This window comes from Batrachochytrium dendrobatidis (assembly GCF_000203795.2).
Source record: "Batrachochytrium dendrobatidis JAM81 unplaced genomic scaffold BATDEscaffold_6, whole genome shotgun sequence".
In the NCBI taxonomy this organism is placed as follows: Eukaryota; Fungi; Chytridiomycota; class Chytridiomycetes; order Rhizophydiales; genus Batrachochytrium; species Batrachochytrium dendrobatidis.
In genome coordinates, this window is record NW_006281104.1 from 622,130 (window position 1) to 648,347 (window position 26,218).

General features: G+C 39.3%; 7 protein-coding genes across 7 annotated transcripts; 3 read left to right on the forward strand and 4 right to left on the reverse strand.

Moving 5' to 3' along the window:
• Positions 1-501: 501 nt before the first annotated feature.
• Positions 502-945, forward strand: BATDEDRAFT_30039 (mitochondrial 54S ribosomal protein YmL19; the record flags this gene model as incomplete). The annotated part of the gene is made up of 1 exon (XM_006679011.1): positions 502-945. The coding sequence occupies one exon, from the start codon at positions 502-504 to the stop codon at positions 943-945; it is 444 nt and encodes a 147-aa protein (XP_006679074.1).
• A 210-nt stretch (positions 946-1,155) lies between these two features.
• BATDEDRAFT_24972 (uncharacterized protein) lies at positions 1,156-9,820 on the reverse strand (the record flags this gene model as incomplete). The annotated part of the gene is made up of 28 exons (XM_006678910.1): positions 1,156-1,307; positions 1,407-1,464; positions 1,534-1,677; positions 1,801-1,954; positions 2,046-2,112; positions 2,179-2,286; positions 2,575-2,907; positions 3,040-3,142; positions 3,230-3,445; positions 3,548-3,747; positions 3,775-4,044; positions 4,159-4,371; positions 4,461-4,776; positions 4,856-4,970; positions 5,055-5,239; positions 5,321-5,466; positions 5,543-5,742; positions 5,867-6,082; positions 6,186-6,433; positions 6,526-6,880; positions 6,968-7,206; positions 7,279-7,458; positions 7,574-8,211; positions 8,298-8,430; positions 8,516-8,651; positions 8,720-8,750; positions 8,937-9,146; positions 9,319-9,820. 28 exons carry the CDS (start codon positions 9,818-9,820, stop codon positions 1,156-1,158), a joined length of 5,868 nt encoding a protein of 1,955 aa, XP_006678973.1.
• Positions 9,821-10,015: 195 nt separating this feature from the next.
• On the forward strand, positions 10,016-14,341 carry BATDEDRAFT_35099 (uncharacterized protein). The gene is made up of 4 exons (XM_006679042.1): positions 10,016-10,052; positions 10,447-10,561; positions 11,016-11,685; positions 11,822-14,341. Exons 3-4 carry the CDS (start codon positions 11,295-11,297, stop codon positions 14,029-14,031), a joined length of 2,601 nt encoding a protein of 866 aa, XP_006679105.1. The 5' UTR covers positions 10,016-10,052; positions 10,447-10,561; positions 11,016-11,294; the 3' UTR covers positions 14,032-14,341.
• A 28-nt stretch (positions 14,342-14,369) lies between these two features.
• BATDEDRAFT_24974 (uncharacterized protein) lies at positions 14,370-16,933 on the forward strand (the record flags this gene model as incomplete). Its single annotated transcript, XM_006678911.1, has 7 exons — positions 14,370-14,557; positions 14,719-14,766; positions 15,081-15,645; positions 15,744-15,923; positions 16,021-16,310; positions 16,404-16,684; positions 16,803-16,933. 7 exons carry the CDS (start codon positions 14,370-14,372, stop codon positions 16,931-16,933), a joined length of 1,683 nt encoding a protein of 560 aa, XP_006678974.1.
• Positions 16,934-17,130: 197 nt separating this feature from the next.
• Positions 17,131-21,623, reverse strand: BATDEDRAFT_24975 (uncharacterized protein; the record flags this gene model as incomplete). The annotated part of the gene is made up of 9 exons (XM_006678912.1): positions 17,131-17,409; positions 17,529-18,663; positions 18,739-19,059; positions 19,154-19,230; positions 19,505-19,726; positions 19,820-19,901; positions 19,985-20,133; positions 20,217-20,320; positions 20,423-21,623. 9 exons carry the CDS (start codon positions 21,621-21,623, stop codon positions 17,131-17,133), a joined length of 3,570 nt encoding a protein of 1,189 aa, XP_006678975.1.
• A 525-nt stretch (positions 21,624-22,148) lies between these two features.
• On the reverse strand, positions 22,149-22,979 carry BATDEDRAFT_33234 (uncharacterized protein). Its single transcript, XM_006679020.1, has 2 exons — positions 22,510-22,979; positions 22,149-22,421 (listed from the first exon to the last, which is right to left on the reverse strand). Exons 1-2 carry the CDS (start codon positions 22,951-22,953, stop codon positions 22,230-22,232), a joined length of 636 nt encoding a protein of 211 aa, XP_006679083.1. The 5' UTR covers positions 22,954-22,979; the 3' UTR covers positions 22,149-22,229.
• A 2,323-nt stretch (positions 22,980-25,302) lies between these two features.
• BATDEDRAFT_24977 (uncharacterized protein) lies at positions 25,303-25,635 on the reverse strand (the record flags this gene model as incomplete). Its single annotated transcript, XM_006678913.1, has 1 exon — positions 25,303-25,635. The coding sequence occupies one exon, from the start codon at positions 25,633-25,635 to the stop codon at positions 25,303-25,305; it is 333 nt and encodes a 110-aa protein (XP_006678976.1).
• Positions 25,636-26,218: the final 583 nt, after the last annotated feature.

Consider the following 26,218-nt stretch of genomic DNA (forward strand, 5'->3'; position numbering starts at 1 on the left):
CACTGATTAGCAATCAATTTAAAACTTGAATGCAAGCGCGCAGTGAAGGGCAATGGCATATCTAACAGTTGATGTTGCAAGACATGGCGACCAAGCTTCAACGTTATCAAGGGAGGGTTGAAGCGGGGAATAACAACAAAATTGACAAAAGCAAGTGTGTGCAGCGACCAAGAGCATATTACTAGATGAACTAGCATTTGTTCAAATTCAACATGGAAGCTTTCTAACCAAACCCCTGCTTCATCACTGGTGGCCAGATATATAATAAATGCAAAGACATACAGAATATCAGGACCCTTTGGCATGAAAATAAACCCAGCAACAGTAAGGCCAACAACAACCGCCAATGAAATCAACACAGTTAGAGCGCCCATTGTATGCCAGTGGTTTGCAATGCAAGTTGTGTCGTTTGCATATTTCCAGACAGCACACTATATCACGTGTATCCACGTGTTACATTGACTTATATTTGTGATTTTTACACTCCACAGTCAGCATCAAATGTCAAAGAAAGGAGCGGCAGCCAAGTCGACTATTCGCATGATCGTTGGTGCTGGAAAGGCCGCTCCAACACCTCCTGTTGGTCCAGCCCTTGGTCAAAAAGGCGTCAAGGCTATCGACTTTTGCAAACTCTTTAACGACCAAACTAGCCACTACATTCCAGGCATTCCTATCACAACTATTGTTACTGTCAATTCTGATCGTTCCTTTTCTTTCTTCAACAAAAGTCCCCCAGCCACTTGGCTAATTAAGCAAGCAGCAGGATTGGAAAAGGGAAGTTCGCAGCCTCGTATCGTCGAGGTTGGCCAAATTTCACTGAAACATATTTACGAGATTGCCAAGATTAAGCAAGGCGATATTGCATTTAAAGGTGTCTCGCTCGAGGCAGTGTGTCGATCAATAATTGCTACGTCTCAAGGAATGGGAGTTACAGTTATTCATTAAACTCTGGCTGTAATCTATGCTATTTGATTTATGGCTCTCATTTTTCATTTTGCACATACCAATCGAATGAAGCTGGTGATTTTGGATAGAATTAGATCCTGAAATCCATACACTAGTCGGCAGATATATAGCAATATGCTGAATTGTTGTTCATCTAAATTCATTTTTTAGGCAATATTAAGGCTGCGTTGGAAAATAAATAATGATCATTCACCGACTCTCTATGGCAGCCATGTTGGTGGGCGAAAGTGAGAATCGCCATTTTAGTAGATCTTGAAGAATATCTCGCTCGCCATAGTCTTCGTTGCTCACTAAACTTGCTAGCTCCTCCATTATAGGAACTTGTGCCTTTTCTTTGTTTGCTATAAATACGTTTCAAATAGTTTCCATGTTGGATTAAAACTCGGTAGTTTCAATACATTGTATCCCAAAACATCCAGACTTTAACGTGGTTTACTTACAAGTACTAGGATCTGCAAAACAGACAAGAACTTCTGGAAGTTTTGCCTGGCCCAACAGCTGAATTCGAAACAACAGCGAACAAGTCAACATTGATAAAAAAATTAAAAAAGACAATGTAGAGTATACCTTGACCATTTGAATCGATGTTACACGAACTTCACTGTCTGGATCTCTCCACATCCTGACTAATACACGCAAGATATCAAATCGATACTGAGGATTTGTAATGTGTACAACCATTTGCGAAATAAGAATTGCATAATCGGCTTTCTAAAACACAATCGACATGTCAATTCAAACAGTTGCATAAGAGTTGGATCAAAAACGTATAGTAGTTTGATATCAAGAAATAGTATAAATTAGTTATTCAAGTACAAACGCGCAAAAACACACCCTGCGATATAGCATCTGATATCGATTGTTCAGTTCGGCAAAAAGCCTAGACATAACATCATGCACTTTCTCAACAAGAGAGAAATTAGAAGGAATGTCTAGCTGAAGTTCCAAAATCACCCTTAAAGCTTCAACGGCTGTAGATCGTATCCCCCTAATAGTATCGATTCAACAAAATAGCTCAATACAACACTGCTAAAGCATATTGTGCAATGAAAATAAATAAACAGTAAACTAAGACTCACCGATGCTCGTTGCTTAAGAATGTACTGATAAATTCAAACCCCTCAATAAGCATGTTTGATTGAGTAGCTAATTGATAAAGTTAGTGGTTGACCAATCCAATGCAGTTGAACATCTACTAAAAACTGTCATTACATGTTGATAGCGCATAGAATAGACCACATCCAGAAAGAAGATGTAGAGTAATTTTAGTGACTTTTCTAAGCTGCTCGCTCTGAAATTCAGCGAATAAACGTTGAGAGGCTAAAGTTAATAAAAATGCAATGCTTTACATATTGTAAAGACAACCAACTATTTTGTGCAAAAGCGCAAACTAAATATACCTTTGTATCCATACTCTCATTCATCTCAGAACGTTTGCTTTCAATTCCAGACATTTTATCAATCTTGCCTGACTTGATAATATCCAGAGTCGCTTCTTGAGCAGCAGCACGATATTGCTCGATAGAATCAAACCTAAATGCGTTGCAGGTCAGAATAAACATATAACCACTTGTGATTGCCGTTTGAACTGATTAATCTAAAGCACACAATAACTCAACTGCTCATCAGACACAATTGGAATGTCAGCGTATTCGTTGTAGAAATATTTGGAGCGCTCAACATCCATATACAGGGTTTCGCGTAGACTGTCAGCACACTCGTTACAAAACATCAGTGTTTCTTGGAAACGTTTAATCCATTCAAGATATTTGGTACCAACTCCCTCATAAGCAATAAAAAGATTAGATAAAACGTCGATGCGATGAGTGGCCACTTCAATATCAGTATCATCTTCAGCAGAAGCTGTACTGGTCGCCAATGATTCAAGTGGCTCTGGATCGGTGAGTTCGCCAGAACTTAGCGCCAAACGAAACTTGCTTCCTTTATTCCAAAACCAATAAAATTAGTTTATATCTCAATTAGCAATGCTTGTTCAAAAACAGTCGATTTACAGTCAACTCACTACACATAGTGCATCAATACAGCATGCTATTAATTGATTACAATATTTACCTTTTTCAATATCGGCCAATAGACTTTCTACAATATCTGTAGCAATATTTGAATGCAATCCAATCAAATCGTGCAAAATTAAAATTGGATCCAACTTCAACAGCTAAATAGTGAAAAACAAGAAACATTTAGTTGAGTCGGTAAAGGCTGGTTATTTTCAAAAGCATCGACAATAGTAAGCTCGCCTTACCCATTGTAGTTTAAGTAGTGTCTCTGGCGAAGTGACAGCTGTATTGAGTACACGCGCTTCAATACTTGAAATAACACCTTGGGAAGCAGCAGTACTCATTTTCACCATCTGCGATTCATTCAAACCGTACATTTTTGAAAATCTCATACGACGCTCAGAGCCATAATATTTAGAATTAAAGGGGTCTGACTCGATACGTACGGCCTCCCGTTCAATCTAGTTTAAAAATTATACACTTTGTTACTATATGTATCGCCAGTCAAATAGGCGGATTTAAAAAGCTAAATGGCTTGAAAATAAATCATAGTAGATACATACTATAGGTGCCGCATTGGCACTTGGAGCTTCCGGAGTTGAATTCAAAGTTGAAAGTTTGCATGTAGCAAGCAGCTCAGATTTCAACGCATTTTCTTTCACAGTAGCACTATTTCGCTGCAAAATAGCATAGGCGAATTCAATCATCCTGCCCAATGCAATAGCTTCATGCGAAGCTTTTCTTACGTTTGCACTTGGGTCAGCTAAAAAGTGGAATACAAACCACATACAGTCTTCTGTAGATATATGGGGTGCAAATAGGCGAAACACCGATAGGGCTTGTAGACGACGCCATACATGTTTAGATTTAACGTCCTGTTTGGCTCTTGAAAACATGTTGCGAAAAAATGGATGCTTTGGACCAGTTTCTGCCAAAATACGACTTGTAGTTTGATGAATTTGTAATTGTGCCATGTTATTATCCAAAGAGTCAGAAAACGCACCAACTGCATCCAATACTGTTTTTGTGCTTTCTTGTCCACCAACAACACAAAGATCCACTGTAGAATAAATATATTAGTCATGGATTCGGTTGACAATATGCATTATTATATAGCATCAAAAATATTATATTAAAATACACTACAAATGATGCTACAATCAGATTACTGTACCTGCAAGAAATACTGCATAAAGTCGTTTTTTTAATGAAGCTCGAGAGTTGGAAATAATTGGCACAATTTTGTTTAGCAACTCTGGAACTCTGTTGAATGCAGAAACCTTGATGAGCTCAACTAAATACAAGAATCCTAAAAGATCGCCTTCATTGGGTACTGCAGGAGTCAACATTTTACCAAAAAGTATTTTAAATGCATATGTGCTATTGTCTAAAATAGGTTATCGCGATGCAAAAATGTATGAGTCGTTAAAATAACTATCAATATTTATAAGCACAATGCATCAAAGCTAGACTTACTGGATATATTGGACAAGGCTAAAATACACGCTTCAATAACTGGCTTATTTTCTGGAGTTACGTGTTGACTTAAACCGCCAGTCAGCAAATCTCCAATCTCATTCAAAGTGTTATCGTGGAGGCAGCTGAACTCGGATAATACCATTATAGCGCTTGCTTGAAGTAGTGGCTGCTTCTGAATTTCTTGCAAAAAATAAATCACTTCGCTTTGATGTTTGGCTAATATTGGAGATGTGGTAGCTTGAACAAGCACTTTATATCTAGTCATTAGTTTACTAGATACCGTCGGAAAGTTGAATCCGTCATCCTCAACAGGCTAAAAATAAAAGTATAAGCATTAGTTATATATTGGATCATAGATTTGACGAGTCGAACTATTTCAAGCACCAACTCACCAGATCTTGAGATAGGGAGTGTGGATTCAACGCATCAATATCAAAAAGCATGTCTTGAAGAAATTTGCTTCCAACGACCAAAGTAGCGGTATCTGTCAAAATCTCCTCCCAAGACCTTTCAATTTATAATTGTAAAATAAAAAACAAGATCGATATTAAAAACTATACAGCAATAAACCCAAAACACTTGTCAACCTACACCAATGGAGGCACAGTGGAGTCATTGGCGTGAGGTAAAAGACCCTGACATCGTGATTCAACCAGATTAGGCAAATTCCGCAAAAACCGAACAAATAAAAAACGGACATGCCGGCATGGATCAGCATACAGAGGTAGTATGATCCATGTGATTGATAAACTTTCTTGCTGATCCATCCCATGAATCTGGACAGGATTTAGCATGTACACCATATAGTTATTTAACCATCACTTTCATCAGATATAAATATTTAAAAATGAACATACCAAGCTTAAAATTGCAGTGAGAGCGGCAACACGATAATCAGAATTGTTGTGAATGACAAACTTGATTAATCCTTGAGCAACTGCATAGTGACTCCCAAAACCCTCATCAATGACACCAATGCAAGAAATTGAAAGTGAAACAATACCTAAAAATACAATTAGTCAAATCACGTATGATTCAATACCATTGTTTGAATTTACGAAAATAGAAACTTTACTCACGAGAAGCCTCATTTGTAGTCAGCTTTGACACCAATGGATCTCCAGCAAGCTCAAGACCGCCACTAGTGATTGTCGAAATATCGTTCATGAGATACTCATAGAATTGCTGCGCCGACTCTTTGGGAACAGCTCGAAAAATAAGCGGATAAATTCGAGAAGCAGCCTCAATAACACTGGTATCACTGTCTACCAACATTACTCTAAAACCATTGCACAATTGTTATAATTTGACCAATATTTCATCTTAACACAGTAATGCGCATAATTCAGCCATGCAATATATTAATTGCTTAAACAATATCAAGACTATACATGTCATCCTACCTGGTAATATCTCTGACCTCTTGTAGCTTGGAAATCATGGCTTTTGGAAATACCATGAGCAAAATTTCAAAAAAGTTTAATAGGGCCGTTTTAATGACAGCAGATGGAGTGTTGTGAGCAAAATCAATACAAAGATCCAGATATTGATATAAAATAGATTCAGAAACTCCAGGTATTTTTAAACGAATTATCAATCCAAGGATTTCCAATGCAGATCTAATGCAACATAATGAGAGTTTAACATTGCAAAATTAATCAATCGATTGGCGTTGGGATGTTCAAAACAAACACAAAGACTGTCAATATATATTTTTCTTACACTTGAAAACTCCAGTGTTTGTGAGAAAACATTTGTTGAGTAGCATATTCAAGTAAACCACGAAGCATGCCAGGGTTGACATTTAATCCTTTGAAGCAACATCGTACAACGCACACACATGCCGCACGACGATTGATAAAATCTGGAATGCCGACACTAGGTAGCAAGCAAGCCATGTATCCACAAAAAAATCGGCGTTTTCCCGCCGGTGTTGTTGGAATAATGTCCCTGCGAGATCCAAGGCTTGTCTAGTATCACAAAAAGCAAAAATTGTGTATACAAACAACGTATTAAACAGATGTGTATAAAGCACTAAAAGTGTAGCATTCGATGCACTTACTGAAAGAAGAGGAGGAGCGCATGAAAGCTTGGTAAACAAAAGTGACACCCAAAAAGGACTCTGAATCATATTACGCGAGTAGTTGTAATCATCTGGTCGAGCCAACTGATTTTCGGGTACATCAGCAAGATAATACTGCCAAAATTCATCGATTCGTTCATGCAGCAACATTGCGTCTATCAAAGATCGATAGTCTGTTTTGTGTATAGCTAGTGATGTTGCTAATTGATCGTATGCTCTGATTTTGATCTGCAAAGTGCCTTGAAGACTCTCGTTCATTTGATTCAGCTGAGATTGTATTTGAACAAGTGATTGATTTCCAAGTTGATGAATCTTTGATATGACTGTCTGGGCACTATTAAAGTTTAGTTGTAGAGCAAAAAACAGTCGTATATCAGTTTATCAAATCAACAATAAGCTATAAAATACTTGCTTGACCTACCATTTAGTGTTATCATCTCCGATTGCCAAGAAAAGAAGAGCAAGGGCCATATTCATTTGACCACTAATTTTCCAAAACTCGGCCGCCCCTCCAATAATGGTGTATACTTCCATACGAACGTCTGGGTCGTTATAGAATATCAATTTGAAAAGACACGACATGAGTTCTTCGCGGGCTACTGTGTTGAGTTGAATTAGTGGGAAAAACTCGATCAAGTTTAGCACAGATTTAAGAATAACCTAAACCACAATGTCAGCATAAACTGAATCAACTCATGTTATATATGCAATAAGATAAATTGATTAGCCTACCGATCCCAAAGCTGGACTCATCAAAGCTACTATATATGCCCAAACAAAAGAAATATCGGCTTGAGAGGTAGCTAATAGTGCAGGTGTGATAGCGTGGAGAACCTCCAATGCTTTGAGTTGAATGCTCTCGTTACTGCTAGCACACAATGGGGTAATCATTTGAATTAAAAAAGTATCCACCTATACACAACATCAAGTGTTTCAAGAAAAACGCGAACAATTGTTAGCATTGTCATGATTGCTTCAAAAACTGGTTAAAAATATAAATCAGCTATGATGGATCCAAAAAACAAACCTTTTCCGACTTTTTCCCCCAAATTTTAATTAGTTCTAATTGATTTAATATTTCCTTGGATGGAAGATAGTCCAACGCATTTGCAAGCTTGTGCAACAATAGTGGTGCCATAGGTGGACTGTACTTGGCAACAATATCAAGCACGCTTTCTTTTACAATTTTTTTTGTATCTGTAAACAGAGAATTGGCATATTGAATGTCGTATGTAATATTCGTTTGGTTGTTGTTGCGTAGACAAAGAATCGTGTTCCTTAACGCGACAGCATCCGGAAGATCCATCATTTCAATCATTGACAAGTACAAAAAAGCACATAAATAGTCCGTATCCAGCACACCGGCAATGATAAACTGCCAAATATGTTTGTTATCTTTTGCAAAAGAAGGGCATATTTTGATTATAGAATAAAGACTGAGACACGCTCCATACCGAACAAGTGCTGGGGATGCTCGATAGTGATTTGAAAGTGACATGATATAGTCATTTATAGTTGTGGACCATGCTATTGGGGGAACAACAGCAATTCCAGTTTGAGCAGAACTCATTTTTACAGCAAATTCTTGTACTGCCCAAGACAGGAGATCGTACGCCGACTCATCGTGCGAGCCGATAAGATCCTGAAACACATCAAACCCAAATTCTGCAAAATTAAAAATAGCAAATGTAAAGTCAGCATATATACGGTTTGATTATATGAAAAATATCTGTAACAAGTATGTTTCTTACCAGATCTATCCAATTTTTTAGGTAAAGCAGGAGCCACAACAGATGAACTGTTTGAATTTGTTGCGTGTTTGCCACAAATATGATCAAAAATAACTCCAAGCGTCGCTTTTATTACTTCAATTTCGGAGAAAGTCTTGCATAAATAAATTTTTGTTGAATGGTATTTAGTTTATAACCAAGATAATGCAGTGCATGTCATCAAATGTGGCAATATTCACCTTGGTTTTGAGTCGCAACAGCGTGTCAATGATGCTACACGACAAAGCAGTGTCCTCTACAGCATAAATTGGTGCAAGAAGATGCAATGCCTTGACAAATAAAGTTGGGCTTATAGTTAGCGATAATGTAAGAAGACTACGATTTAGCCAATAGAGTGAGGGTGTGTGAGCCAAATAGTTGGTGAAATATCAGTGTGGACATACCTGCAGAATAATGATCCGATCAGGAAAAATGCTACAGATTTGCGGGATCGAGTTTAACGAAAAAAACAAGTTCCAAATTGCAGAAAGTGCATTCAAGAAAATTAAACAAGTACAAAGTCAAAGCTGGCCAAAAGCAGAATATATACATATACTTTGATCAATTTTCAACTGAATGACATGTTTGAGCATGTTGCAATTGGATCAAGTACATTCTCACATTTAAAGCATATAAAAAGGATATGATCGTCATTCAAAAAAGACTGTTTGTTTTCAAACACTAATCGAGCAAGAGCAGCATTGCATATGCCCCGAATATGCCACGATGAACTATTGCGAAAGCATTCCAAGCCAGCAACCATTGATAAAACCATGATGGAAAAGGACGCTCCAGTCAACGTGAATAGCTCATGCACGTACGAATAGTATCCTATTGATGTACATTTTAGATTAAAACAAAAAGGATTGGAGTATTAATTTGATTGGTCAAAGTTTTAACTGTCAGATACATTACGGCTCCATATTTTTGCAACGAATGTTGCTCAGCAAAGGTGTGTTTAAAAACAAGAGCTGATTTGATTTTGAATAGACTTGTATTTTACCTTTATCGTCAGTCTCCAGCCCCATTAAAATACTTTCCAAGTCCTTATCTAGCAAAATTTTGTCACAAATGGTTGCTAGTTCATAAATTAACGATGCTGCTCCTGTACGCACGGATGCTGAAAAATGTCCGAGCAAAGGTATCAGTTGCACCACCATGTGCATAGTGGCAGTTTCTATTAGCTCGTGAATCTGGGGTGAGCTATTTTCGTTTATTTCAGCCTGATGAAGGTTTTCTGAGCTATCCGTATTAACAGATTCAGAAAAGTTTGCATCATTCATGGTTTCAGATAATGGTTTAACATATTGTCCGACATCTCTGACATGAGTAGTATATGTGGTAGGATCAATGTGCTGCAAAATATTAGTATAAAAAGAACGGACAGTGGTTAGCCATGAGCTTGCCAAGGATTTTTGAGAGGTTGAGAACGTGAATGCAAGCTGATGGGGTGGTCGTGGAGGACGATGGCCAGATTGAGGTAGCCCAGTACGGTTTACTTCCATATTGACAAAATTTAGAGTCGGAGAAACGATAATTTAGTTTAATATTGCAGCTGCATAATCACGTGATTGAATGCATTGGAGAATGGCATTCAAGTCATGTGATTGACTGCTGTCAAGTGCGGACAAGCAACTTGACGCGTACTCAGCTTTTCTTGCTACCATTATCGTCGAGGTAACGAGCATTCCATTTGGATTGACATTTGGCATAATTTGATTTAGATTATTGTTGGCGGTAGGTGTTCCTTTTGCTTGGCACTGGTGCGATGGCTGCATTCTTTTACACTACCATCTGAATGCTATTGCATTCATTGTCATCAGCTGCTTATAGGCTGAAAAGCCAGGTCTGACCAAAGTGGAGTAAACCCATGGCAAACCAAATATTCGCAATACTGGAAATACACCAATTCAACCTCCACACCCATCATCAGCAGCCAGTATGGTTGATGGCAGGATTACATGATTTGAATCAGTCTACCAACCCATGTACTCAATAATGGCAATGCATCATTCTTCCAGCCGAAACTTGAGCTAATGTGGGAATTGGTGTATGCTGCAGCCACCCTTTATAGACTTGTGTACACAAGTATACACTAGCATTGCTAATCACCTCTCGGTTTACAATTTAGGTTTGAACGATAGTCTGTAAAGTATCTGTAAGCAAATCCACCTAATTGCATTATCTGACTGTCCTGTACCATACATTATCGACGGCCAAGTTGCTGCCATTCAATTCAATTACAGGTAGGGCTAATCCTTGTATAGCTTTTTGAACTCCTACGCTTTTTCAGGATGCATCAAGCATTAAATACAAAGCCGAGTGTATGATCAATGTGCCATATATTTACTTTCTAGCCGCCCTTGACTATTGTGCACTGACAATTGTCGAGTCGCTCATACTTTGAACTATGCTAGCCTTGATATAAGCAATGATGCCATATATCCATCTATTGATGCGACTGACATGCAGTTATGATATAGTTGTCATGCAATTGGCATGCAGTTGGCATGTCTACGACTGTTATATGAGCTGTCATTATTATGACAGCTCAATAGAGTTGCTTTAAAGACGCATTCCTCTTTTACCAAACAATTCAGACTTGATAGGTCTAGCACTACTTAATAGAAGTTGAAGTCCAAATCCGTTCATAATATATTCTTTGACCCAACAATAGATCTAACCAATCTCTTCATACAGTATTCAAGTTACACCAGCCGGGTCACGCGGTTGATATACAGTCCAGCCATCAAAACACCTAGCGTTTAAATTGGTGGTCAGACTGTAGTTAGTTTAACTGCATCCACGCCAGCCAGCAAGAAGTAAACTGCCGAGTCGTCAGCTGGTTATAGCAACACTTGCTAGAAACATACGGCTGGATTCTGGAAAGACATTTACTTTCTTGTTTCCACACTGTCTGGACCACAATTACTGCACTAATTCGAGGTCACCAATTCAATTCAGACAGTCTTGATTACCATGTCAGAATCTTCCTTTCCTGGCACTGCATTGTTCCCTCTTATTGCTACCATAAACACTTCTGCATCGTCTTCAGAAGCCTTGACACAACAATCTTTGCTATCACATACTGCTTTACAGACCAATTCTACATTATCATTAGCTCAAGAGCCGGCTCTTACTGCTACTGACATCATCCGCTTTTATGACCGCATTATTGATGCATCGGACCGCAAGCTTACCCGGCTAAACACTCTTGGTAGCAAGGCCAAGTCCGAGGGCTATCGCTTGTCTGTGCGGCTGATACGGCAAAATGCATGGTACCAGAAGATGCACTATCAACTGACACTTCCTCCTGTTATGATGGGCGACTCGCTCTCTGCTTCGTTTGGCTTCTCGCAGGATTTCTGGGGTATGTTGGCCTATTCTCCTATCCGATTGAGTGCTCTTGCAATACAGTTTCATACTACTGTCATAACCTGATGCTATTGGCCAACCTCTTATTTTGAATTTTAACTTTACTGACTTGCCATACAAAATTTAATTAGACACCGCCAATACATTGATGGGAGTTGCTTCTTCAGCACTGCCATCGGCTCCAGCTTCCGAATCAAATTCTTCCCTATTTACACCCTCTACAGATGCATTGTTGGAGTCCATCACAACAAACTCTTGGGCCCTCACAACTCAATTCGACACCAGTGGTTCATTTTTGGATCAGTCCGCTTTAATGGCATCTCAACTAGGTGTTTTACGCTCGTCATCTTGCGACTTGAATTCGTCTCCCTTTGAAACTTCGGTTTTTGGATCGCTTTCTGCCATGCAAGCGGAGATGGATTTGGCATTCACTAATTCAACCACCCCTTTTTCAATTGTAAACCAATTACATTCTACTGCATCATCAGTGTCGCAACTACCACATACTCAACCAAATGGTTCTGATAACAAAACTTTTCCAGAATGTGTCAACCCCACAACTTCTGGTATTTCACATGCGGGATCATTTGCTACAGACAAGTTGATGGCAAATTTGTCATTTGCCAATTCCGAGTCTTGCTCAACTGAAAGCCCAAAACAAGGTTCTCATGCAGATCAGTTTTTGAAGTTGGATCGTGTCTTTATATCCGCTGCTGGCAGCGGTGTGTGTGACTTGGACAACAATATCCTATCATCTACTTTTTCCCCTACTACTACGCCTTGCAACGGAGTCATAGTTGCATCATTTCCTTCCAGTGTATCTGATACCTCTTTACCAGATCCTCCGGTTGAACCTGCAGAGGGCGTAATGCCAGAGATTCCCCACCTTCATATTGTCGAGCACCACACCAATATTGCTCAAGAGTCATTATCGATAAAGCCCTTGTCGCCAGAATCTTTCCATCCAAAACGCGGATCCCCACTCAAGGATGCTTCGGCAGAGCTTGACATGTCACTTCCATCATCCATTTTTGTATCTACTACTCCACTAAGCAACACGACGGAGTTGATGACAGATGAAAAATTTGACTGGTTGTCATTAAATTTGACTGAAGCATCATCTACAGCACCGTCTACCTCTACCGCTTCATCTGCTACTACACATGTATTGGAACTTTCAGATGCACCAACTGCTAATCAGAAAGCATCACATATACAGCTAAATTTTTGCCAAGCATGCCCTACGCTTTTAGATAGATCGATGTGTGAGCCTTCCACTCCGCGACTATTGTTTCAAGACTTGACTAGCGACGAGTCTTCGTGCATGGAAGTAGACGATTCAAGTTTTTCTTTATGCTCGTCATCTACTGGCCATAAGCTAGGGTGTTTGGAAGATACTGGCCACGTACGTGTGAATATTCCTGAAAATGCAATGCAACAATTTATTTCAACAATACCAAGATTTGGACAAGATCCTAAATTGTCCAATACTATTTCAGAGGACATTCCATTGGTGCTTTCACTTTCAAAATCCTCGTCTATTTTGTTGGGAAAGCGCCGCAATGAATGTCAATACTATACTGATCCAATTGTATGCGGTTCTGAGAATGATATTCGCGCTTCGTTAGCTTATTCTGTAGTTCCTAACTCTATCTGTACTAAATCTTTGGAACCCCTATATACTACCTCGGCTGATGCTTGCTTCCGATCAAAAGAATCGTTTTTTAGTGATATGATTGCCAATATTTTGCCCTTGTCCAACTCATTGTCAGAAACGAGGCAAGATAAAGGTCGTTTAGCAAAGCGTTTGTGTATTGATGTGCCTGTAACATTGTCTGCACCTGCCGACTTGTGTTTTTTAAAAAAGTATGTACACAAAGAATGCTCTGCCGATCCTGCAACTAAATACGATTGTGATGCTATGGACACGGATGAGATACTTGCAATGGACTGTGATCTTGATACTACTTGTGAAGCTGGTCAAGACTACTCAAATTGCACAACATTAGCAACTCAGCCAACTAACCGAGTACGCATCGACTCTGCCATAGGGGATTCAAATGACCAGAAGGCACAATGTTCGAGTGATCTCTTGGACAACACATCATCGAGCCATCAAAACTCAATAATGGTTAAAATGTTTTGCACTATAGAATCTGATCCATCTGCCACAGTTACCTTGTCGGTCCGAGACAAGAACGAACTGAGTTGCTCGCCCACGACAGACAACATTGTACTGCCAGTCGTCATTGTATCTAAAACACAAAACACGAACCGCAACGCAGCACACAAGAGACTACAGAATGGATCGTCTTATCCATCTCCGCCTGACCCAAACTGATACGTTCACACCACGCTCTCTGTCCAGGGCATTTAACCTTCACATCATCCTAACCCATACTGATCTGTTGTTTGATCGAATTTAAATCTAAAATACACTTCTGGTATATCTTATAGTCTTCATTTTTGAAAACACATCTAATACATGCAATAGTAAATCTGATAGAATGGCATAACTGAGTCTAGAAATATGCCAATATGGATCGAATCGATCTGTCTGGTGTCTCAGCACTTGTAATTGCCATCTGTCTCACTGTCCTGCCATCATTCAGTTGAATGTCATGACTAATAAATGCAAACTTTTCAACCTCAAATTGACTTGTTCCAATACATACCAAAATGCCTATTGGTGAGACATTCGTCTATATATTTCAAGTGTCTCTACCGCAGTCCGTTGTAGAGCATGTCTTTTTGCATTGGTTCTTCATCTTGACTTTCAGATGCCTTGAACATCCCCTGGCTGAAACAGCCATTAAGAAACTTGCAGCAGTTTCACTCCAGTCAATGAACAAATACTCTTTACAAGTGTAAAGAGTCATGACTGCTTCTGTTCATGTTTTGACTGGCTGCTTTAAATCGGACTTGCAGCACTCAATTAGCTGGAACCCATCTGCAGTCTATTGGGTCATTCTAATCTATATTTATTGTTAATTACTTTTATCAAATATTCATTACATACAGACTATAGCAAGTGGGACTCCATAGAGCTCAGCGATGATGAAGACTTTGAGTGTCAGTAAGTACGATCGATTTACGACCAATTCCCTTTGCACCACTATGTCTAGCCCATCATATCTCTTGATCCAATTCTAGATGCATAATTCTATTTTCACAAATCAATGATACTATCAGCCTTTATCCCTAGCTTGATATGGTTAAACTGCGGTATTTTCAAATAATTTATACAGCCGTATCCATGTAAAATGCAACTCCATGTCGTAGCCAGTCTTGTTTTCAATTATATTCAACATTCTTGATGTTTTTACATGAATATGGCTGTAATCGCATTTTGACTGCTTTAAAATTCTAATGACTTTTGGATCTGATTAGTCCAAATGTGGATAAAAAATCCATGGTTCGCTGGAAACAAGCACAAGTCCATAAGGAACGTAAAGAGCGACAGGACCAGTTAGATCTACTTACTCTTGAACATCAGACAACAGAAAAATATTTGGCCGACTTCAAGAACCAGGTCAAGGCAACATTTGAGGCTCTTTCACGTCCAGTTACTGCTTCTGCTATCATAGATACACTCAAGAAAATTCAAACTGATACTGAAAAAACGTACACCGATCCAATGAGAACCAAGTCTATGAGCTGTATGAATGCATGGCCAAGAGAATGGGAGGCTCCTAATTGGGGAACTGTTCTTCGTGAGCATGTACCTTGGCACGATACTGTTGCCAAAATTCAAGAGGCAGTGAGCAAAATTTCTCAGGAACATGCTGGGGATAATCCTGAAAAATTTATCGATTTAACTATGTTGATGATTGCTGAAGCTGAAGCTCGACTGGTCAAGCGCCAAAGTCTCATTGAAACTCAAATCAAGGCATTGAATGTTGAAATGCACAAGAAACTCACAATAGATCATCTTAAAACAGGATTTGACAAAACAGTAAATACTGCTTGGGGTTTTTAATATGAAATATCTGGATAGTGGGCACCTGGATAAACTCACTAACAGATTTGATTAACTTGCTGTATCTGTTTCAGATCATGTCTAAAAAACCTGAAGACGAATCTATGTCTGCTGCACCAGCTGCTGACAAATCTATTGGAAAAGATGCTAAAGCGTCTTGTTCTACCACGATTGAAACCATCAACTCTGTTAAAACTAAAGCAATCGCGACTCCAGAAAAGACAATCCAAGCTGATATTGCTACATATCCGGGAGTAAGTGATACTTGAATTCACTGCGTTGGAAAGACGAGTAGTCTACTACCAATACATGCTTATTTAACCATTTCTTGCTTGGACCTACTTTTCTTAGCTTGCCGAACAAATCATGGAAGAATACAATTCAACTGACGAGGAGCTGATCAATACTCATCCTGAACTTCTTGCCTTTTCCAAGTATGGTGACTTTGGAGATGTTCTTAAAGCTCTTAAAAAGCATTCGGAACTTCAAAAAGAGACTTTTGAAGAAGCGATTTTGATGCGTGCATTGGTTTTGGAAATTGTTGGCAAATCCAAGGAAGCCAAAACCTGTGTCATCAACTCTCTAATTCTCAAGTATACCAGAGCTCTTGGGTCATCAGGCATTGATGTGTTCTTTAGCAAGTAAGTGAACTATGCAATCAAACCTGACATTGCTATTGCCATCGCTTTATTTACATGTTTTATAAATACTCGACCTTTTATTGCCAAACTCAGACTGGAAGCTGGAAAATCTAGTGCACACAACCTATTTTTTTCTGATGTTAGCAAGACGTATGAGCACATTCAGCGTCGCGGAAAGATTCTTCGTGCAGAAAAAATTGAAAGCTACAAGGCTGCTATTAAAGAAAAGGCGGAGCATGAAGCCAACATCAAGAAAATATATGAAACTTTTTTGCAAGCAGATGGAAGTCTTGTGTTTCCTCTGCCTGAGACTCCCACTGAACGCCAGGTGGAGATTAGTCAATGGTTCAATAATTTGCCACACGCTACCAAAGGTAATACTTGATTTATACTATCTAATTGGGCGATTCATTTTAATCTGACCTATTCTGCGCTTTGTAAATGATTTTATTCAACGGCATGCTCTTTTTACTACCGACAATCTGACTTTAGAGGGTTTACTGCTTGAAGATGTTGAAAAGATTAACCAATTTCTTACCACGCTTGGGCCAGACGAAGCTGAAAAAAATGCACAGTTTGCAATCGAGGCTGGGTTTATTCATGTTGAAAAAGAGGACGAATAATTGGTTGTGAATCTTTTGTCTTGTTCGAGGTTTTGTTTTTGATTCAGGTTTCAATATTGGTATTCTTGGGCTGCGTTTACGTAGATGGAATACTGACAAATATGGAGTTAAATATATTTGGGCTTTATTCACAATTAGTTTTTATTCACATTAGTATTTGATGAAAACTTTGATTTAAACTTTTCAGTGGCTCGATATCAATCAATTACTGCTTCTCTATCTTTTTTGGCAAGCTGCACCGACTTTTTGAGATTCAATGGGCCAAGTCCATACACTTGCTGCGTGGTAGATTTGGCAAAGCAGTGAGGTGATTTATTCTGCCCAGTTGCAATGTCCCGCTTGAATGACAGCATATTGTCAATCGAATCCGCTAAATTCATTCTAGAGGCTAGGCTTTTGTGAACAATCGCATCGACATTCAAGTATCCAACTCCTACTGCAGTTTCCTGTAGCTTGGTTTGCTCCTCTGCCGTCATCTATTCAATTTTTAAAGTTTACCAAATGTAATGCATTGTTTAAATACAGTTAGAGTTGAATACTTGCATATTTAGCAAATTCGAACAATGTTGGCATTTAGCTACAATTGGCAACCTACATTGTACTTTCCGAGACCCATCTCAGGAGTATGTTCGTTCCACTCCCATAATCTTACTGGTTGAGATTGACCCCATCGAACAAAACAAGCATAATGATCTTTTGGATGAAAAGCAATATGCACCACCGTAGCGGCTCCAAGCTGTTTAGGACTCATAGATGAAATTCCTGTGGTCTGAAATTGTGATTGTTTTTTGTGTCGATTCAATGTATGCTTTCGAGATTCATTGTCACTGACATCACTATCACTTGTTTTTCTATTTTCTGTGTTTCTGTGGAAGTTGTCATCACCAGCTGGAAAATCAAAGCCGTAGCTGTCATTAGTATCATCCCATTCATGGACATGATGGGGATCGTACGAAGCCACCATTGCGCCTGTTTCAACCCTCCATACATATACCAATCCATTGGTTGGTGCACCACAAATGATCCAACTCCCACAAGGAGATACACATGCTCGGGTAAACAAGCCGCCAAAACGTGTTGATGGCAAATGCGCTGGAGATATATGACTTACAACCATAGATCGTTGTCCAGGTATGGGCGTATCGTTTTTTGACAAAAGATTGTATTCAACTTTTGCAGATGCAGTCATACTAGACAAATTTGGAATAGAATGCTTGGCATCTATTCTTGTGGGGCTTATTGATGCAATACGTTTTGATAGGCTCTCTCCAGCTCCAGGTATGTTGATATGCGTCAAAAATCGGAATATGCGTACATCAAGAGTATGAATAGATACTCCTGTTTGTACAATCAAGCTTCTCCCACCAGGATGCATGATAAGTGAATGAATTGGATTTGGTCCCACTTGAATTGATTTGATACAATCGTAGTCAAGTTTAGCATTCGATACAGATAACGATGCTGCAGGCTGAGAAAGCAGCAACGATCGTGAGCTCCAAATCTTGAGCGTTCCTTGCGCGTCCGCCGAAAAGAGTCGATGTCCTTGTGCATCAAATACAACTGCATTGATATTGCATGCATGACCAACCAATTTGTGAATGGGCTTGTGGAAAAGTAAAGCGGAGGTTGGATAGGGCTGCAATGCATCTTTTGACTGCGATAATGCTTTTGAATCGTGGCTCCAGAATCGAATTATTCCGTCATAGGCTCCAGTCACCAACATTTGTTGCCTACAATTATAATTTAGTCTTCACAATTCATCAAAATTAATCGAGTCAAGGTACAATCAAAAGTATATCACCTACTTATCTGTAGATTCATCTGATATTGGCGGACGAATAGTGGCGGTGTACACAAACGTTGGATGTTGGTATGTAGCTACCATGCAAGCGCTACCGTCACTAAAGAAACGCCAAACACGGACAGACCCATCCGCCGATGCTGAAATCAATTCGGTGTCATCCAGTGTCCATATCAGTTGATACACCAAATCTTGATGCCCTTCAAAGCTTTCCACACGCTCGCCCGTCAGCACATCGTATAATCTGATTGGATATGTTTGTCTATTTGAACACGCTACTGCAAGTAACATTCCATTATGTGAAAATGAACATGCAAATGCACCCCTGCCAATCAATTGATTTTCAGCACATTAGCCATTTATATATCTATGAATGACAGCTAGTATTCGCTATGTTACAGATAAGTATAGCTACTTACATATCACCGCCATTAATGCGATACTTGAGTTTATTGGGGATCTTACATTGGTGGCCTTCTTTGCGTCTCCATGTATGCTATTATTGAAATCAATTATCCAAATACAGTGCTTAATAAGTGTCCAAGATTGACTATGCCTTCAAGTCTAATTATGCACCGTACTTCTGTATGCAAATTTAACAAACTTCTCATTGCATTCTCCATGGGTCGTTTTTTGATACTATACGTTCGTAAAAGCTAGCAATACATAGATGTAAGTAGACGACATTTTCTACACTGAAATCAATCAGTTTTATCTCAACCATAAACTATGTCAAAATTGGAGATTAAACAAATTTCAACAGCATCTACCTGTTCATAGGTCAGCCTTCCTGTCTCTTTTTCAGTGGGACCTATTGGTCTTCGAGTTACTTCTCTTGGCTCAACGCGTCCATGAGCAGATACTTGGACAAAAAGCGTGGATGGATACTTTCGTCGATCTTTGCGGCGCCAAATATGATAAATAAATGGAATTCGATTGATGGTTCGACCTTGCTTCAACCACCAAGGGTATTTAAACAGCTGTAGTCTCACCTAAGTTTTACAAATAGGTATGTTGAGTCATACAACCTATTAAAACTTGATCACTTTAAATATATCAGGTCTATTGAATAAAATAAATACTACCTGTTTTTCAGTGTTGGTTTGCCCAAGTCCACCAACAAGCTTAAGAAATCCCCAGGCAATTCGGTACCATCCATCAGTCCCACTAAGAATCCAAAAATAAATGAATTTTAAACTATCCTGACTATATACAATGCTCAAAGCCGTGCTATTTCATATATCAACTACCTCTTGGCATGCTTAAAATCGCTAAGCATATCTAGTACTTCAAACAATATCATTTGACCTGGACGGACCAAATGCAGATACTCTTCGTTGAGCATAATCGTCTCATCCCACTTTGGAGTCTTTGTATTGTTTTTAAATAGCTCAAAAGGCTTTAAAAAATAAAGTTGTAAACAATACAGTAATAATATTATAAAAATAGTAAACATTATTCTTGGTGTGCATGTATCCAAACCTTTGTTATAACCGGAAGAATGAAATCAAGAGTTGCTGGTTCATTAAACGTGGTTACTGCTCTAGATGGATCTGATTTTAATACATATTGCCCCGAAACCTCATCTTTTGATTACAAAAACAAGACAACAATTTTACTTGATGTGTTAAAGCACTTGTTTACATTCTCAATAAACAATAATAGACATGCACGTCAATGTAGCTTACCAATAATGTGAATCTGAACAAGAGGATGTCGCAAGTTTTTTTCAGACACCAGCGCATCTGTTTGAGCAATATGAATAGTCATGATGCATCCTTCAAAATCGTGGGATTTGCGATTTACATGATCAAACAGGTCTGGTGCATTTTGCCGAACAGGAGATTTGTGCTTTTTTTTCAAATGTTTCTTGCTTGAAACTAATATGCTTTCACTTTGATGATTGACATGTGTCATGTCAGAAATCTCCCCATTTGCCTTGGGCATGGATTGTACACTCTCCTGATTGGATTCTACAACCACATGCATTGGTAAGATTGACTTGGAATGCTTTTTTGCTGATTTTTTGTGGTGCTTTGTTGGTGGTTCTACTGAGCGTTCTGCACGCCTGCCACGACTTACAGATCGAGATCGAGTTGCTTCAGTTTGCGTGTCTGACATGGTTGCACTTTCATGGAGTTCGATGTGTGATGGTATTTGTTCAGCATGTCTATCTTGGGATGATTGTGACGTATCTAGTAGTGATAAGTTGCTTGCATTTCGAGGTCTTGATTGAGATTTTTTGTGTTGCTCATGCAAGGAATGCTCACTATGCTCTTTTTTGAAAGACTCGAGCTTCGAATCAAACAAACTTTGCTTTTCAGAAAATAAAACTTCAGGATGCTGATAGTGTTTGCTATGGTCATTTGAAGAAGCTGACGGCAGTGTAGGAGTGTCTAGATATTTAGATGGTACATTTGATCCTAGATTCAATTCAATGCATTCTTCATGAATAGGTGAATCTAAATGTGACTGTCCATTCATGATGGTCACAAGTTTGGGTGGTTTATTCACTGCCCTTTTTGATGCAGCAGAAGATATACTGGTAGGAGATGGCTGGCTATGCTGTGGTATTTCTGAATTGGAATGTTCATTAGACGAATGAGATGTTAAAGGGCCAAGACTTGAAGCACGATGGGATGAAGGTGGTCGTGGAGGTCTTGATAAAGAGTTCATTCTCGACCCCGAGACTTTGTTGGATACATTGATCGTTCCACCAATACTGACACTTTTTTTAGCAGGTAATGATGCTGTTTGAAGAACAGGATCGTTGCGTAGCTGTGAAGAATCTGTAAATGGTAAACTGGAGCGTGAAGCCTCGCGTCCATCTTGTGACTGCAGTGTTGAAACTTCTAGTGTGGGTGATGGATAGTGGCCAGAAAAGCTCATACTGGTTTTGATGTGGGTAAACGTATACTGAGTGTGCTATGATTTTACTATATTGTATCTTTCTGTGTTCCAATACGCTGACTAATTCTAAATTGCTTGATAATATAGGCTTGCAAAACCCGTCAAAGTGTATCTAGGATGGTTGTAAAGTGTTGGTGCAAAAAAGTGTTTCAATGAAAACTCCGACGTCAATGTTTTTGACTATCTATATCCAGACAGCATCAAGTATAATGTCTATTTTGACGGGCTGTGGCAGCCAAATGCCTTGCAAAGTGATTAGACTAAATCTAAAGGCGAGTCTAAATGCAATGCATGTTCACAATTTATTAGCCATTTTCATGGAATGGTTGGTGTTAAATTTACTAAACAATATTGTTTCAATTCTTTATTTAACCTGTCTTTCTTCTGGTAATTGGTATGGAAACAGCTGTCGTAATCCCAAGACCACAGTAAATCAATTTAGTTTCAAACCTGGTGATTATAATGTCTATTCAAGTCAATTTCTAATAGGAAAGTACAACAAATAGTTAAATATTATTTATTCCAAAAAGACGGTCAATGCAAAATAAATACAAATATTCCATTTTACGTGAATACAACTGTAATCTACTCCATTTTAGCAATTGATTTGTATTCCATTTGCTTGATTTTCTTTCGAACTTCTACTTTTCTTTTACTTTCACGGCTAAGTCTTAACTGATTTCGTGCTTGGTATGCCAAAAACAAAGCAAATATAAACAGTATAAGTATCCCCTGTTTGAGGTTTGCTCCAAGAAGTCTGGCAAGTAAAACTTCAGTCTACGCGCAGATATAATCAATGTGGTTAGAACTTTAAAATAGTAGACAACTTTTGAAACTGAAAACGATTCAAGCAAAGGCGGCTTACAGTAAATATATATGGGCATTCGGTATTCCATCCCTGAACCCAGCATAATGTAGATACACGCATAAAATTAACCCATGCAGCAGATACATTAGCAGCACGCATAGCATTCATCATTGCCATCTGCTCGGGTCCGGTCCTTGGAACAGCAAAAGTAAGCGGCGGCTTGCATACTGCTTCGGCATTCTGAAAGGTGGATGTGACATTTGGAGAGATACTCCAAGAATATGGTGCCGTGTTTAGATCCACACATGCAACATGATATTTGATATCGCAAGACTCGACGACCCATCGGCCGCGAGAAATCAGGGCCAATGCACAGTTGAATCGAAAGTCATCTGATGGCTGCCGCACGTCCCAACTCCAGAGAGTAGCGTTTAGCATACCGATAGTATACGACTGGGTGAATATCGGAGCAAACCCGCATTGGATAATCTCAGATACCATTTCGGCCGTAAAAGAAGTTTGATTAGAGTCTTGAATATACGGAAAGTTCCATGAGACTACAGTGTCGGTTGGTAAAACACTGGTTGGTGGTACTGAATACATAGCGTAATCAAGATCAAATCCTGTTCCTTGCATGGAAAAATTGGCACCTGGACGAGCACACGTTGCAACTCCGGATTGTGAGAGAGCAGTAGTAGATATGAGTGGTACGCCAGCCAATTCGGCTGCAGAGAATATATATGCATTATCGTTTGTAGATTTGTACGATGAGCTGGAGTTTAAAGCAGAGCTGCCTATTGCGACCAGAATGCGACTGGACATGATTGTCTGTCTAGGAAAACTGATTTCCCTCGAGTATGTGCTGGTGTTGGATCGAAAAAAGTAGGGTGATGCAAGAGAATTGTTCACTGCAGTCCGATCCGAAAGAAGCTTTGTAGGAGTATATACAGAGTCAAACAAAGCCACTTGATCGCCCAATGTGCGAAATGATGGAGGAGAAGTAGCAGCAGTCAAGTTTAAAGTTTTTAGATTGAGAACAACGGTAACTATATTATCCGACTCAGTGCCAGTCTGGTTTTTAAGAAAGCCATCGACCGTCTTTAGCACACTATCCAATCCAAATCTATCGGAGGAACACACAATGCCTCCGCCTACATCGACTATGGAAGGCTCAGGCGACGGTGTATTGGATACCGAGTCAGATGTCGAGGATGGCAAGGTTGGCGATGGTGCAGGAAGTGGAAGTGGACACAGTTGCCAAATGAATGACAAACTATCCCAATACAAGTCCACTACTATTCTATTTGCAAAGTTAAGAAGGAGCACAGACAGGTTGGCATGCAGTCTGGTGCTAGTGAAATTGTGGTTACGAAATAGAATAGGAGAGAGATGCACTCCAATTCCAGGCTGACGGGATATAGGAACCAAGCTCGATAGGTCCCGTTGTGTGCGTAATGCTGTGTATAGAATAGATAAATCCTGACTGCCTTGCATTGAGTGTGTTGGTTGAAACCCAATGTCTTGCTAGAATAAATGTTGAATTTTGGAGGTTAATCTGCCATGAAAACAGAATAGAAATCCAGTGTATTTTTGTTAAAATAATAAAAAACTGGGTTTATAATTCAATCTAATGGACTGGATTGATAATTCAATCTGATGGACTGGAGCCAGCAGTAGCATTAGAATGCATGTTCATACAGCCCGTTTGTTAATATACGACACCAATAGTCACAATGTCTGTTGACAAAAACGCTGTCATGTTGCATTAACAAAGTCAGTGTAGTTTTGGCCAGATCACCTGTTTGAGCCGGACAGGAAATCTGGCCGAGTTTGAACCGCAAGCGTGTCTGGCCAACTTATTTTCGGACATAAATCCAATTCAACTGCATTCCTACTTGTATGACTATTGTTGCTACAAGTAAGCAGCTTCAAGACAACTTGCAACTACAAACTATTTATGTCGTAAGTATATGTATGCTACTTTGCTGACCAAGTTTAAATGCTGCTTGAATGCCATCAGCCTACTACTCTACATCATGTATTCTTTTTGGCCTTGCAAACTCGTCTACAAAATTACCTCACGTATCTATCCTTCATTTAGTCCAATCTGCCCATACTTGATAACAAAATGCCATTTTGCTCTATTCAACCCAGAGATCTTGACCCATTTCAAACGGCTGAATATATGCTCAATTAGGTCCTAATTCACCATATATTCAACATTCAACATTTCCTTTTTTTCCCTACTTCTCTTTTATTCCCATCAGCAATCCTGAATCGCCTCCAGTCTTTGTTGAATACCCTTTGGCTTTGTGCTGTGTCCGAGTCTGGTACACACCTTACTAACCAACCATTATTGCTCCTATCACTTTATTCCCAGTGACCGTATCTGGTAAGTCAAACAGAGCTTGGCTCCATACACCATATCCTCTGAAACTTCAATCCCTATTCTCCACCATACATGCTGTGCAATTGTATTGACCCTCAATCTGCCCCTTTCTCCCATTCGCATCATTGTATCTGCTAAACAACTTGAACACCCCTTCACATTTTCTTTTTATTATACTTCTTTACCCTATCCTCCAGTGCTATTTTGGACATGACCCACTCGACTGCTAAATATACATAACATCTAAACACTGCATCTAATGTTATCCCAGTCACGAGCTTTACAAACTCCATTTCTATATTATCCTCACTGTTTCACTCTTGCTCCTTTGCTCGATATTTATTCACTTTAATCTATAGATCTATATCTGACTAACACTTGAACGTTTCCATTCTCTATCCACTCTATAATATCCTTGTCATTTTTGACTGCACCCATCTATTGTTTAGGCACCTTTAGTTTCAACTCATATCAGCCTGTATCCAACGATCGATACCCCATTCTCCGCTACTAGTCAATACCCCAAATTTCCCAATTATCGCCAATAACGTGATGTTTGCTTTCACTATGGCTTCTCCAACCCTTTCTTCTCCTTGCCCACTCAACTCCTCCACTGATATCCTGGGCGTTTCTTCTGGCATATCTAATTCCTCACTTGTCTCTATGGGCTCTACCTGCAACGGTCTGACTCCTTGCTCACCTGTCTCAAGCTCGCTTTCTGGTGTCAGTGATATGGTTGAGTTGACAGGTCTGCTCAACATGAAGTCGCCTCTCTCTGTCCTCGCGAATGACATAGGTGCAAACCTGTTTTTAAAAGCCGAGTAAGTTTCTTTGTACAAGTACTCCGCTATATATCTTGCTTAAATGTGACATTATTGGTGAATCCAAATGTTGGTTACAATATGTGGCGGATATTATTTTACATTGTCACATCTTGTTAGGAGCATGTATACGCTCATTGTGCAAAAGCAGCCTTTGTAGGGTGTTGTATTTGCGCGGGCAAAGGTGTATATATGCTTCCTGGATTACAGGGCCATGCTACTGGATAGAACAGTGGAGGTGCTTAATGAACTTGATTGCGTATTATTTGGATCATGCTTTGCTCATTTCCCAAGTCTATGGAACTGTAATTGTGTTGGTAGCTGCAGTCTCATCTTGCTTGGGAGCAAGTATAGTTTGGCTTGCAGTAGTTTTATCTTTCCGTTATAATACTATTGGGTTGAGCAATCTATGATAAAGTGAAAATATGTTGGATTAGAGTCTTGTATGGAGCGGAGTCCGCGTGTTTGGATAGGTCAGGGCAAAATGAGGCTCACGACTTCAGCTTAAACTCGACGCGTTTTGCGACGCGTCGAGTAATTTTGGGTGGTTTTACAA